Genomic DNA, 14,998 nt, shown 5'->3' on the forward strand with positions numbered 1-14,998 from the left:
AGTGGGGAGGTCCCTCATCTGCATTCTCGAGAATCTCCCTGCTGATTCCGAGGGATGTCTGGAACACGTCACGTGCTTGGGGTGTTGGCTGGGGCCGGGCCAGCTCCGTTGCTTGTGCTAGCTGTAGGGCCTCCCTCTCTTCCCCACAGGGAGAAACGGAAGATGGGGATGACCCCCGGGGAGGCCGAACTCTCCGAACTGGAAAGCTACCGGACCAAAGACAAAGGGATCCGCGAGGCCAAGGAGAAGCAGCTGGCGGAGATTCTGCTGGGCAGGCTGGAGGAGATGCAGTGAGTCTGCTGGGTTTCAGTGACCTTGCCCCGAGCTGGTCCGTGAACCCCTCCGTCCAGGTTCTCCCCTGCCCATGAATGGCTTCTGTCAGGGCTCCAACCCAGGACTTAACCAACCCAGGCCCCGCACCCACACAAATGGAGCAGCCTCTTAATGAATCAGACCTCTGGTCCGTTAAAAGAGCCACCGCTCTCCAGGGTCCCAGGCAGAGGTCTTTCCCATCCCCTCCTGCCTGGTCCTTTAACTGGAGATGCTGCCAGGGACTGAACCTTCTGCTTGCCACGTAGAGGCTTTGCCACTGAGCCACACGTGCAGCTGCCTTAGACAGAATCAGCCCATTGGAACATTGAGGTTAATCTTGTTAGCTCAGATCATCAGCGGATCTCCAGGGTCTCAGGCAGAGCTCTTTCCCAACACCTCCTGCCAGATATTTTGACTGGTAATGCAGGGGATTGAACCGGGGACCTTCTGCATGCCAAGCAAAGGCTCTGCCCCTCAGCTCCATCCTGTCCCACAGACCCACAGATTCTCCTCCCATGAACCAGAATGATGTCCCCTCTCTCGCCTGCCCCCATTCTTGGATGATTCCAGTCAGGGAGAGTGGGAATGAATACCCCCCCACACACACACACACAAACAGTTATAGTCTTCCCTGCTTCTTGCTTCAACATGTCCTTCCTGTTTCCCATCTTACTTCCTCTCTGGGTTTTCCTTTTCACCCCTTCCATGGTTGCCCCGCCCCCCCCCCCCGCCATGCAATTACTGGTCCAGTCTCGTCTTCAGACCAGCCAGCGTCTTCCTTTGGGTGGCCCTGCACTCCCTCTCTCGGCCCCCTCCCCTTTTTCCCAGGAACTGAGCCTCTGTTTCTTGGCACCCGTCTCAGTTCAGACCAGGATCCGTGCCAAGAACCGGCCACTGGCTCCGGTCCCAGAGAAGGGGGAGATGTGGCCAGAATGGGGACGGCTGTGCCCCCCCCCTTCCCGGCCTGCTTTGCTGCCAAGTTTCTACCAGATAATGGAAAGCAGCTGGTGAGGGCAGGAAGGGAGGGGGACTCCTCCCCCCCCCCCAACTCTTGCCTGCTCTTGCATCATCCTTGGTGGGGTGTTATAACCTCCTCTCTCAACCCATCCCCTCTTCATTTGCTTGGGCCGCCGGTTGCTGCCTCTCTGCTCAGCGTTTCTCTGGACGCCGTTTAGTCTAGAACATGTTCAGTCGCTTTTCCTGCATCTTTGTCTCATTGAACCAGGATGGGGCTAAAATACCGGTGAGGAATGGCACAGGCTGGGGTGGAGGGGAGACAGTTTGGCCTGAGATGCCAGGGTGGGGAGTAGGGTTGGGTGCTTCGGCAGCTTCGGCAATCACGGATGCCCGAGGCAACTACTGAAGCATGCAACCCTCGTGGGAAGGGCAGAACGTCAGCTTTGAACTGGTGAATCCCGTGTTCAAGCCCTGGCTCAGTTCTGGAGTCTGTGGGGTCTCTCTTGCCGGGTTGTTGTGTAGGTTTTGTGTTGGTGTAGAAAAAGCTGTGCTAGCATCCCTGAGCCCCTTGATACTTTATTTACTTCCTCACGCCATGCATGCCCCACCTTTCTCCCCATCATTCTCCTCTCCTCTTATCACCGCCACAACAGCCTTGCGAGGTAGGTTAAACTGAGGGCATATGACTGGCCCGTGTGAAAGATGGGGATTTGAACTCGAGTCTCCTGGATCCTAGTCCGATGCTAACTTCTGATCTAAAGGGGACCATGCACAGTCATGAGATTCACTGGTGATTCCTTTCTCTCTCTCTTTCTCCCTCCTGTGCAATTTCAGCCTCACCATTGCTGCCGACGAGGAAAAGAGGTACGTCCTGGGGGGGGGGACGGGGGGCTTGCAGGGTGGGGCACGGGAAGATAAAACTGCATTCTGTTGCTTCACTGCAGCCTGCCGGTGGATGTGGTGTTCTGCAAATTCACTCTGCCGCTTCTCCGGAAGTGGGGGAGGGAGGTGGTTTCCTTTATTTTTTTTAAATCCTTGTAGCCCGGCAAGAGCATGCGTCCTCCTTGCGTCTTTTGAGAAGTTGCTGTATTTAGAGGCATCCCCCGGGTCTCACTAGCCTTGGGCTGCTAGCACCCTCTCTCCAGGATCCAAGCAGGGGGCATCTCCTGCTCCATTAGCTTGCAATCCTTTTTTGAAGCGGGCGTGGCAGAATTCGAACCTCAGGCCTTGCTTGTGCAGAGCTCGAGAACTGAATGAAGACTATTCTTGTCACTTCCTCTGGGTTCAGTGCATATCTCGGGGCTGCATAGTGGGTGGGCCTCTTTCTCCAGGGGAGAGGGCTGTGGCTGAGACAGGATGTGCTTGTCATTATCGCTCAGCCGATTTGGGGTGAATGGAAATGCTGGAGGTGGCGGAGACTGATGTGGTTTGGCATGGCCTCACATGACCCTGCTCCCTCCCTCCCACCCACCCCACCCACCTCCCCTCCACAGTGGTTGGAGGTCAGCCCGTGGGGAGAGCAGTTCTTCCGTCTCTGTTGGAACCTACTCGGTGCAGAATCCTTTTTCACACTTTGGTTGTGTCCTCCCATCGACAAATAGGTTTGTCAAGGGCCATCAAGGCACAACCGATTTCAGGTGACCCCAGCAAGGGCCTTTCAAGGCAAGCGAGAAGCAAAGGTGGATTGCCATTGCCTTCCTCTGCAGAGGCCTCCCTCCTCAATACCCGTTGACAGAGTTTAAATTTGCAAAGAGAGCTGAGCACCAAGTGGCTAAAAAGAATGAAATAGTTTTATTTAGAAGAGAAACCACTAGACATAGATAGATAGATAGATAGATAGATAGATAGATAGAGAGAGAGAGAGAGAGAGAGAGAGAGAGAGAGAGAGAGAGAGAGAGAGAGAGAGAGAGAGAGAGAGAGAGAGAGAGAGAGAGAGAGAGAGAGAGTCCTAGCTAACTATCTAACTGTTGTTCTTTTTCATTTTTTTGTTCTGGAGGCACACAGGGAAGAAATGTGCTTGAAAGAGCAGGAAGTTTCCAAGTGAGCCAGACAGAACACTGGAGGGGGCAGTATTTGAAAAATACCAGGACGTTCCTGATCTAACTGACATATTTCCTCCAATGCCCCCTGTAGGATATTCTTCATATATGTTGTTGAATCATGCACATGACAGATCTTGCATATAAAATGCCGACTAGGTTTGTGTGCTTCGGTGGCCAAAGCCGCCATTCGAGCCTGAAGTGGAGGAGGGGACTAGTTCCCCAGAAAGGTTTAAAAAAAAGAATAAAATTCTGCATAGAGAAGTAATCTCTGTCAGTTACAAAAACAAGATAAAATTATAATCCAAAATCTTTAATCAAATTACAGATATTAAAAGCTGTGCATCATGAAATGACAGCTACCTGTATACGTACCATCCCTTGATTTGTTGAGAAAGGTTTATAACTTCTGGATTATAATAGCTTGTTTTATGGGGGTAATTAACAGTGATAGCCCTACATCTGGTTCCTGAACACTCTTCTGAAAATTCCTCTAAGCTTGTACAGAGTGCTGCTCTCCCACCACTAACAAAGCAGAGCTTTTTCCTCCTGCTGAACATCTTCCTGATGGGCAGGAACTGTCAGAGGAACGCCAGTCTCAGTGTCAGTCCATATGAAGAACTGTTGGTTTCTTGTAGAAATACACCCAAAGCAAATGTAACCAATAGGCAAAAAGTTGTGTCTTCTTGAGATTTACTCAATGCAATCCTAAATAATTTTGCAACCAGAACGGGGGGGGGGGGGTCCCAGGTATTCAATCCCACTTTCTATTGCTTCTTCAGCGGTTGCAATTATAGTCTTAATGTAACACCACCAGTATTACAGGTACAGGATATCACATAGGCAATAGCTCTTCAGTAAAGAGGTCACTTCTTCAGTTGTGTCCTAGTCTCCATGTCAGGACACCTCCCACCCCTTCATTGACATCACCCTCTGTGAGTTCTCCGGAGTCTGTCTTAGAATGGCAAGCAGGCTGCTCTTCGGCCAAGCCCTTTAGGCCTTCCCACTGTCTCCTGGCTGTTCCTCCCTTCCTCATTTCTCTTCTTTCCTCTCAGCTCCACCATCTTCACAGCCATCATGACATACATGAAATACCTGGGGGTTAAGACCAAGGGAGCCGAAGGCAAGAAATCCAAGCCCATCTTCTTCCGCAAGAAGGTGAGTGGAAATGCATACACTCTTGACATACAATGCGTAATTTTGGGTTACTTTTTAAATGGCCAGACGGGAAGGGGAACACCCATTCTTGTCCTTCCGTTTGTGTGAATGAGGTAGTCCTGAGAACTGGCTTCCTGAAACTGCTCTTCGCTCCTTTATCAAAATGGGAAGTTTTCCTTGGGGCAGAGGCAAGACTGAATATACATCCTTTTGTGTGCACAGTTTTTGTTAAGGGCAGCTGTGTTGCTATAGAGGAGAGCAGCAAGATTCAAGTCTAACTGCCCTTTACTTGGAAAACAGCAGGATTTTCAGTGTATAAGCCAGGGGTGGGCCAACTATAGCCTTCCAGATGTCCATGGACTACAGTTCCCATGATCCCCTGCTAGCGAATGCTGGCACGGGGTCATGGGAATTGTAGTCCATGGACATCTGGAGGGCCACAGTTTGCCCACCCCTGGTATAAGCCATCCTTTCTCAACTTTGAGAACCCCCTGAAATATTCTTCAGGCTTTGAGAAACCCTAGAAATGGTGCAATTGTGCAGAATATGGTTGGGACGCAGAGCTGTGGACACGCCCACCTGGGACTCCTCCCCTTCCCACCCCCTCCAGGCCCAGCATTGGCCATTTGTGGGGGGGCAGGTCAATGGGACCATATATGGTCATATCACCCAATAAACATTTAACACATTTTTAGAATATATAAAATAATTAATGAACTCCCACCCAGTCAGGATACCCTTCCAGCACTGTCAAGAAACCCTGGCTGAAAAATCCTGGTATAAACTTTCAACGAGAGTTGGTTTTTATACCCCGCTTTTCACTGGCTGAAGGAGTCCCAAAGCAGCTTACAATCACCTTCCCTTCCTCTCCTCACAACAGACCTTGTGAGGTTGGTGAGGTTGAGAGAGCTCTGGGAGAAATGGCTGTGTGAGAACAGAACTATCAGGACATTGACTAGGAGTGGGGAGGCGGAGTGGGGATCAAACCCATCTCGCCAGATTAGAAGCTGACGCTCTTAGCCACTATGACTCTTGGAAGCTCATAATCTCATCCATTTTGCAGGTCTTTAAACTGGTACCAGAAAGATGCCCCCTGAATATACTCTAGCTCGTGGAGTAGGGGCCCTGCTGGTGGACCTCCTGGTTGCCCGTGGGTTGGCCACTCTGTGACACAGAGTGTTGGAATGGATAGGCCATTGGCCTGATCCAATATGGCTTCTCTTATGTTCTGGGGCTATGATGCTCTGTATTCTTGGTTCTTGAGGCCAACAGTGGGAGGGCTTCTGGAGCTTTGGTTCCACTGATGGACTTTCGGATGTCCCCTGGGTTTTGGCCACTGCGTGACACAGAGTGCTGGACTGGGTGGGCCACTGGCCTGATCCAACATGGCTTCTCTGATGTTTCCATGTCAACTACAATGGGAACATACATTGAGTTAGCCTTCCGCGAAGCCCTGCAAATTCTCTCCTGGGAGATGCCTATCTAGCTGTCCCTCTTCAATTAAGAGTGTTTGGCCAATTGACTCACCACATCCTTCTGGTCTCTGCTTCCTTTCCCTCTGGTCCAGATTCCAGGCACCAAGAAGCCTGAGGAGACAGCCAAATCCAAAAAGGGCTTTTTTTTGGACACCCCCTGGTGGAACCGGGGCGACTCCCACTGTGAGTATCCCAGCAGGCGAGGAAGAGAGCCCGTGTGCAGATGATGTCTCTGGGAAGCCACTTCTTGGCTTCTGTGCTCAACTTTCAAGACCCTCCTTGGTCACAAGGCCATGTTTAAACTAAGAAAATGCTCTGATTGGATCTCACCGCTGCCAGTCAGCAAAAGCCCAGGAGGCAAACAGCCACTCCTGTTTCAGTGACTGGGAAAGCGGTGGGCCCACAACTCTGATGTACCCGGGAGCTGATGGGGAGGAACTCAAGGAAATGCCCGTGCTGTTGCATCCTGAGCAATTTGGCACGAGGGTCCCCTTTCAGATCAGTGCCAGAAATCTTACCAGCTCACCAGGCCGGCTTGTGGCCAGCAGGCCAGTAGAGTGGTGCACCTGGTGCATTTTCCACTTTCCCTTAACATAGGCCTACTTTTTCCTGGGAAGGGATCCAGTTTTTCCTCTCCTCCAGCTATTTTTTTCTCTTTTTTTCCTGCATTTTGTTGTAGATTCTGATTACAGACAGTCCAAACCCGAGGGTGAAGGTACCAGCCCCCCACTCCCCCCAATAACGCATGGTGCTCCCAAATGTGATGTCACATGGTTCCCCCCCTCTGTTGGGGGGAGGCGCATCGAACTAATATCTCCCGTTCTTATAACCCGAGGCACTAACTTCTGTGTCCGTAGTTTTTACATAACGTTGCCGTCTGTCTGGTCATAATCTACTAATACGTATCACCCATGCACCGAGACAAGCCCATCGCAGCCTCTGCCTTGTCAGACAGATTTCTCAGCATGTCACAGCTGTTTGTTGTGTGTCTGTCCCTTTGTTTGTCCCACAAGAACTCTCTGTTGTCTTGATGTTGGCCAGGGTCGGACTCCAGGGCAACCTCCAAGAGCTTATGCACAAATTATGCGCTTGCGTTTCCCCACCCCTTGGGGGTGAATTAATTCTACCTTCTACCTTCCCCTCCCCATTCAGCTGGTTTTGTATCGTCTGCAGTTCTGCTAAGCCTTAGTGTTAGGAGGCCCGGTGCAGAAAACAAAGCCCCCAGATGATGTCAGCTGTCATTTTTGAATTCCCAAGTTTCTAGTCCTTATGAACTTGGGAATGTCCAGCCAGTGTTTTGCAGTCCAGAACCAGCTGTGAGTTAGCAAGCATTGCACCTACTTAGAGATGCACATTTTCAGCTCTATGTGCAACTTGTGGCAAGAAGGATCCACTCTAGGATCCTGGACTTCTGCTCTTTCCCGGTCAGCAGGGCAATCTATCCTGCCCACTGCATTCTGGGTCCTGTTTCTTGACCCTGTGCGAACTCCGGCTTGGAGAATCCGCACTGTCCAGAGTTGTACATCTCTGCCTCTGAAGAGAGCTGCAAACCTGAAGCACCCGCAAATTCAGGGAGCTCTCTAGACCTGGGTCCCAGAAAGGGACATCTGCCAGCATGGCCTGGCGCGAGGGGGCAGGCATAGTCTCACCAAGAGACCTGTCATCTCAGCACGGGGCTTGCCCAGCTTGACACATGGTGGGGATGCCCCCTGCTGCTGGCTCTGGGGGGGTGCTGTTGGTTCCGTCAGCAGGGTTTGCACCGTGCTGATCCTGCTGGATCCTGCGAATGCTGGCAGGGGCTCATGGGAATTGTAGTCCATGAACATCTGGAGGACCACAGGTTGACTACCCCTGCCCTAGAGGACAGCCTGGGATGTACCTGGTATGCTGGTCCACGGCTGGTTTGGGGTTTGCTAATTGCTTGGCTGGGAAACCTCCTGGGAAACCCAGCAGATGCTGCATTGACTTGCTGACAGGATGTACGTGTTCTACTAAAAGTAGCAAAACTCAAGGGGGGACTGTAGAACAGGAGTCCTTGATCTTTCTGAGCCTGCAGGTACCTTTAGGATTCTGACACAGCCTAGTGGGTGCAGCCACAAAATTGCGGCTGCAGAAGGCGGAGTCAGCCACAAATTTACCTTTGCTCACATGATGCAAATGCTGGCTGCCACTGCTGCCGGAGCAGTGTTTATAAAAACCTGCATAACCAATCAGTGCTCCAGTGGCCAATCAGAAGCCTTGCTGGGCAAAAGCCCCACCCACTTTTCTGGCAGGCACTGTGGTGCCCAGGGGCACCAGGCTGGGGATACCAGCTTTAGATATTGCTTCTGGCACCTCCCCTCAATTTTACCTTACTCCAGGGGTGGCCAAACGGTGGCTCTCCAGATGTTCTGGGCGCATGGGAATTTGGCCACCCCTGCCTTACATGACATACCTCCAGCCCTTCTGGCCATTGGGGTGGGTCTCCTTGTACAGGAAGCCAAGTAGACCGGGGGCCAACCACTGTTCAGTGGTCGAGAATCACGGCATCCTTGCCTGGTGTTGCAGAGACAGTCAGAATACACCCGATTCTTTTCCCAGTGCAAAATGTGAGTTATCTGATTGCAATCAAGTAGATTCTCAATCAGTGGGGAGAAATTGCCATGAAGTCAGAGCCAACTCATGGTGACCCTACTGGTTTATCAAGGCAGGAGGCAAATGGAGATATCTTGTCCTGGCCGGCCTCTGCACAGTACCTCCGGCCTCCCTTGACGGGCCCCTCTCCATCCTGGCCGAATTTCTGCTATGGGTCAGCCTGGCCCAGCCGAGTCAGCGTAGAGTCTCAGAATTACCTCTGGCCGCCATTCAGGGGGCGGGAGGATCGCCGCTCTACTTAGGAGTAAACGAAAGCACTGCCTCAAGTCAGAAAGGACGCCATGAGCCTTAATCTGTGCGTAACCTCTTGAGATGGGAGCGGAGCCCTGACATCTTGGGGAGGGAGCAAGAGGAACCGCGCACTGGAAAACACTGGGGGAGGGGGTGATGAACCTTTGCTCTCTCTCTCCCAACTTTCATTTGCTTTTCCAACTCGTTCCTCTAGCAGGTGACAAGACGCCCGCGTTGGACAGGAAAGGGTCCAAGGTACCCGAGGGGGTCTCGGGGCGCACCAAGGGGACATCATCTGCGTCCGACCCACCGGGAGTGTCTGTCAACGTGCACCCCCCAGCGGGAGAGGGCAACGATGGGGAACCGGGTGAGAGGCAGGAGGAACCAGGAGGCTGGGGGAGGAAGGGAAACGTGGCCGGATTCCTCTTCCTGGTCTTTTGACGCTCCGGTTCTTCACGGCAGGGTTGGATGGTCCGTCCCAAGTGGGGGATGCAGGGGACTCCCCCGTAACTGAGCAGCCTGTCGCTGGGGATCAGCCCCCGGTGGATGATGGTGCTGAAAATGAAAGGTGAGTGAAGGGAGGGGACGCTGGGCCCGTCGGGTGGCTGGAGGGAGAACTAGGAAGGGAAGTGAGCCATGCCCTTCCTAGTTCTGGAATGCACATGAATGTGTACCTGATATGAGGCAAGAGCAGAATCGCTTGATGGCTGGTTGGCCTGCGGTAAATCGAGAAACTCTCGAGCAGGGGTGGCCAACCTGTGGCTTTCCAGATGCCAATGGACTACAATTCCCATGAGCCCCTGCTGTGGTCCATTCACATCTGGAGAGTCAAAGATTGGCCACCCTTGCTCTAGAGCAGGGGTAGTCAAACTGTGGCCCTCCAGATGTCCATGGACTACAATTCCCAGGAGCCCCCTGCCAGCATTCGCTGGCAGGGGGCTCCTGGGAATTGTAGTCCATGGACATCTGGAAGGCCGTAGTTTGACTACCCCCTGCTCTAGAGCCTTGCAACCAGTTGGAAGAGCCTTGTTGCAAGGAAAGAGTCCCGCTCTTCCCCCCTGTTTTAGAGTCCTGTACCCGTCTCTCCTTTCACTTCCGGCACGTGCGTTGAAAGTCCAAAGGAGCTTTTCTCAGCTTCTGTAGCTTGTCCGAGGATAGCGATTGCCCTCCTCCTGCACCCTCCGCACCCTTTCCTCTGATGCGCTAACTGAATCACCCTTCTCCATTCTGCTCTTTCCTTTCTAGAAGGCGAAAAAGGTTGGTGGCTGCCCCGCCCCCCTCACCCTTTGCATGAATTCCTTCCTCAGGGAGAGACGCGTGCACCGAGTTAAGTATCGGCTTCCTCCCCGGCCACACCAGCTCTTGAAACTCTTTCCCCTCTTTGGTCTCCGTTCCGTCCATCCCTTGATGGGCACAGAGGGGTGACCTGGTGTTCTCCACTGCCCCCTGCAGGTTCTCCTGTTCTTTGCAAGGCCTTGGGGGCGGGATCAGCCCTCCTGGGACTCAGAGACCCTTTTTGGGGTTGCCCCTGTTCCTTGGTGGTGGTTCTTCGCGGAATGTCTCTCACGCCCCTGCATGGCTGCAAGGGGGAGCCGGCCTGACCCCCAAATGCCCCTGGGCTCCTTCTGGTGCATGAATCTCCCTGTCTGGTTATGGGGTTCTCACATCTTTTTTTCTCGTTTCGTCCTTGTTGCCCCTCTCCCCCCACTGCATGTGTTAACGTCTTCCCTCCCTCCCGTTGGGTGTTTGGGCTGCTCTCGCTCTCATTTGTTGTGACACCTCCCCCTCCGTGCGCACACAAACCCCTCTTTTCCAATTGGGCTCTGGCGCAAATGTAAACGGTGGTGCTTTGCCCCGCCTCTGTGTTCCTCGTGATTGATCTGTGGCTCTCCCCCCACGTCCCTGTGGCTCATTCCATCGCCCCCACCCCGCCCCCGGTTTGTCCACCGCCTTCCCACTGCTGCTTCCTGACCTCTGGTCGGTCCGTCTCTCCCTGTCCTGTCTGTGGCCCGGCCTGGCCTGGCCCGCCTTCCTCCCTCGCCAGACTGCCAGGAAAGCTGGGCCGCTCGGAGAGCCTGCGGGTTTGCGACCGGAAGCGGTCCCAGCGGGGCTCGGCCAAGGGCAAGCAGCCGCGCTCCCGGAGCGATGTGGACATCGAGGCCGCGGCCAGGGCCAGCCAACTGGAAGAGAAGCCGTCCCTAGATCAGGCTCGGCACAAGCAGGGGAGCCGCAAGTAGGTGAAGTCCCAGCGGGCACTGCGGAGGAAGTCAATAGGGGAGGGGCTGTGGCTCAGCGGCAGAGCCACCGGATGGCACGCCCAAGGTCCCAGGTTCAACCCCTGGCACCTCCATTTGCAGATCATGTGGCAGATGACGGGAAAGACTGTGGCCCGGAGAGCCACTGCCAGTCTGAGGAGATAATATTGTCTGGGACAGACCGATGGTCGGGTTCTGTGCAATACACAAACAAAGACCGTATAATACACAAACAAAGGTTACACAAGATAAGCAAATGCTGGAACAAGAAGATGCACCAAGTAAATTCTTTTCCTTCCTTCCTTCCTTCCTTCCTCCCTCCCTCCCTCCCTCCCTCCCTCCCTCCCTCCCTCCCTCCCTCCCTCCCTCTCTCTCTCTCTCTCTCTCTCTCTCTCTCTCTCTCTCTCTCTCTCTCTCTCTCTCTCTCTCTCTCTTCTTTCTTTCTTTCTTTCTTTCTTTCTTTCTTTCTTTCTTTCTTTCTTTCTTTCTTTCTTTCTTTCTTTCTTTCTTTCTTTCTTTCTTTCTTTCTTTCTTTCTTTCTATACCACCCTCCCATACAGCTTCATTTCCGGGTGGAAGACTGGCCAGAACTTTCCCTGGTTCAATAAACATTCTCGCATAATAATTTTCTTCACTGCCAAGCAGTTCTTTTACGTGGATTATAACAGCTTCCAAAACAACTGTAAATTTAGCACAATCTTCTCTGACTTCCTGAGACATGCAACAAAGTTTCAGGGTAATGTTGAGGGGAAAAGCAGAAGGTTATGGGTTGTGGACAACACCTACATTTCCTAAAGCGCTTCATAGTTAACATCAACATGAAGGGATGACTTGTCTCTGAAGAAAAAGATTACGCAAAAGTGTTTATTGAACCGGGGGACACTCTGGCAAGTTTTTCACCTGCAAATGAAATCGAAGAGGATAAGAAGAAATGTACTTGATGTAGCTTTTTGTTCTGGGTTCTGTATAAGACACCTTCATGCTGCTTTTTTGGTACCCTTTACAACTAGCATGGGGATGCCTGTCATAGGCCGTGCCAGTCCCACTTAAGTTTGCACCCTAAAACTCTCCTCTAGGCAATCATTTTTTTCCTCCTGCTTTGGGGGACAGAAATAGTTCCACGGATAATCCACACCATTTTTTCCAAGCTGGCCAGAACAATGAGCCACCATCAGTTTGCCCAGCATTTGTGCTCTATCAACATCCCCTTCTTCAAATAAACACCAAGGCTGCATTACTGGATCCACCCGAATTCAGTGCTCTGTTTGCCAGGGAAGTTAACAGCCTGCCTGTCTTGTGTGTTGCCAGGGTCTGTTACTCTGAGGGTAGACTACCCATTTCCATGGAGGCTCTGTTTAACAAGCTTGGCAAACACACCGGCGGGAGTTTAAAACTGGCTGTATCTTGTCGTGAACTCTGCCAAGTTCTTTATGTGGTCAAACGCCTGGGAGAATGGAGTCAGAAGCAGAAATGGAAAAGCCGTTCAAACGGAACATATCTGCCGAGGATATGACCGCCAGTTATTTTGGGCAATAGAAAGGGAGGAAGGGCCGAATTTGCTCTTACTGCGGACAATTTCCGAATTTCACAAGAGGCTCAGATTTGTAAGAGAGGTGTGAGGGAGAGAAGAAGGGCCACTTGGGGTCACTCTTGGAAGTATATGCAAGACATTTCCGAATGTCTGTTTTGTGGCCTTTTCTTAAAGGGAACCTTTGGGATTTCTGTGGCGGACATTTTGTAATTGTGGGGTAGATTGTTGCCACCGATTTTCCAGATTTGTCTGTGGTGGATTCCCGGGGAGAATTGTAACATTGTCCTAACTGCAGAGGTCAGGGCTCCAGGGGGGAGCTGTGGCTTTCCACCCGTCTTTCCTAAATGTCTCTGCCTGTCTTCTTCTCCCTCTTTTTTTTGACCCTCGTAGTTTGGAGCCCGGAGGGGCCGGGGGAGGGGAGCCCCCGCCGTCCTTTCTGCTTCCCCAGTCTGAGGAGAATGAGCCGCGCGTTTCGGAACTGGAGCTCGAGCCGCCAAACTGGCGGGAGCTCATCGACTCCGACACCCTCCTCAGGCTGAAGAAAAGCGAAGTGAAGCGGCAAGAGGTGATCAACGGTATGTGAGGCTCTCCTCGGAGAACTGAGACTGCGACTCCTCAATAATTGAATTATTTTCTTCCGAGCTACACCGGAGCGCTTCTGGACTCGAATTTAGCCGTTCAACTGCAGACCCTCTGAAACTGTAGATCAGGGGTAGGCCAACTGTGGCCCTCCAGATGTCCATGGACTACAATTCCCATGAGCCCCTGCCAGCAAAGCTGGCAGGGGCTCATGGGAATTGTAGTCCATGGACATCTGGAGGGCCACAGTTGGCCTACCCCTGCTGTAGATCTCACCGTTTAGACCCTCAGGAATTGTCGCTTGGGAACGTACCAATTGATAGTTGTAGAGACTGACTTGTTTAATTCACTAATATCCCGCCTTTCTCCTCAGTGGGGCACTGAAGCAGCTGGTGTCCTTCTCTCCTCCATTTCATCCTCACAACAACCCTGCAGAGCAGATTAGGCTGAGAGAGTGTGACAGGCCAAAGGTCACCTGGCGCGCTTCCACGGTACATGCAGGGATTCGAACCGGGATGCTCCAGATGCTAGTCCAGCTATCTTAACCACCACACTACGCGTACGCATTCTGACACGGCGCACGTTGGGAGCAGCCACAAAATGGCTGCCGCAGGAAGCCTTCCACAAAATGGCTGCCGCAGCTTGCCTTCAGTCACACAGCGCTGTGGTGACAGTTCCCGCCAAAGCAACATTTTTAAAAATCAGCAGAGGCAATAAAATTTTCAGCAGCCATCAGAAGCTGAGCTAGGGGAAAGCCCCAGTTGACCCCGCCCCTTGGAGGGTGCCATTTTGGAGACCCCTGAAAGGCAATCTTTATCTAACCTTCCTGCTCTCTCTCCACCACCAGAGTTGTTCATCACAGAGCACGCCCACGTGCGAATGCTGCGGGTATTGCTGGAAGTCTTCTACCAACCGCTCCTGACGGAAGGCTTTTTTGGGGCCACGGACCTGGAGAACATCTTCCCCAGCTTAGAGGACTTGGTTGATGAACACAGTAAGAGCTGGGTGATGGGGAGGACTGGTGCCAATAGCCTTTCCATTAGAATCCACTGGGAGTGGGCAAACTGTGGCTCTCCAGATGTCCATGGACTACCATAACCATCAGCCCCTGCCAGCATAGCTAACTGGCAGGGCCTCATGGTACTTGTAGTCTATTATCATCTGCAGAGCCATCCCTGCCAAGATTTCCTGGATATAAACTTCATGGCAGACAGCAGATTATGAGGCTGTAAGAGAAGCCATGGTGGACCAGGCCAATGGCCTATTCAGTTCAACACTCTGTGTGACACAGTGGCTGCACAGTGGGCAATCAGGAGGTCCACCATTGGGGCCAGAACTCCAGAAGCCCTCCCGCTACCTCCCCCCTCTGTGCACCAAGGATACAGAGCTTCCCTGCCACAGAAACTGCTCCATCGATACTTTGTGGCTTATCGCTACTTATGGACCTCTGCTCCAGATGTCCCTCCAATCCGCTCTTGAAGCAGTCTAGGCTTGTAGCCACCCCCACTTCCTGCGGCAGTGAATTCCACATGTTTGTGACTCTTTGGCTGAAGAAGGACTTCCTTTGGTCTGTTCCTGGCCCACTGCTGATTATGCATAATTTTGTAGATCTTTATCGTGTCAGTCATCGTTTCTCCGATCTAAAGAGCCGGCACCTCTCAGAAAGGTCTTTCTGCTTTCCGGCGGGCTTTCAAAGGAAGAGCCTTCGTTTTGGGTGGGAGCAGTATTCAGGGATCGGTCTTGAATGCCTGAATGAGGAATGGGCAAGAAGAGCTCTCTGTGGGGTTGCCAACAGCCCTGGAAAAGAACACCCTGGGTGAAAACAGA

General features: G+C 52.3%; 1 protein-coding gene across 5 annotated transcripts in view; it reads left to right on the forward strand.

Annotated features, from left to right (window-relative positions):
* Window positions 1-14,998, forward strand: part of ARHGEF1 (Rho guanine nucleotide exchange factor 1) — a 53,126-nt gene that overhangs the window by 20,872 nt on the left and 17,256 nt on the right. For 2 of the 5 annotated variants that reach the window (XM_077336702.1, XM_077336704.1), the window contains exons 8-17: window positions 150-290; window positions 2,104-2,133; window positions 4,364-4,466; window positions 6,034-6,124; window positions 6,621-6,656; window positions 9,021-9,173; window positions 9,269-9,374; window positions 10,851-11,039; window positions 12,983-13,167; window positions 14,019-14,165. In XM_077336702.1, coding sequence (XP_077192817.1) covers window positions 150-290; window positions 2,104-2,133; window positions 4,364-4,466; window positions 6,034-6,124; window positions 6,621-6,656; window positions 9,021-9,173; window positions 9,269-9,374; window positions 10,851-11,039; window positions 12,983-13,167; window positions 14,019-14,165 — 1,181 coding nt within the window. The remainder of the gene's footprint in view (window positions 1-149; window positions 291-2,103; window positions 2,134-4,363; window positions 4,467-6,033; window positions 6,125-6,620; window positions 6,657-9,020; window positions 9,174-9,268; window positions 9,375-10,850; window positions 11,040-12,982; window positions 13,168-14,018; window positions 14,166-14,998) is intronic. The other 3 variants (XM_077336707.1, XM_077336705.1, XM_077336706.1) reach the window with 3 other exon arrangements.

The sequence above is a fragment of the Paroedura picta genome, chromosome 5 (genome assembly GCF_049243985.1).
Source record: "Paroedura picta isolate Pp20150507F chromosome 5, Ppicta_v3.0, whole genome shotgun sequence".
NCBI classification, from domain to species: domain Eukaryota; kingdom Metazoa; phylum Chordata; class Lepidosauria; order Squamata; family Gekkonidae; genus Paroedura; species Paroedura picta.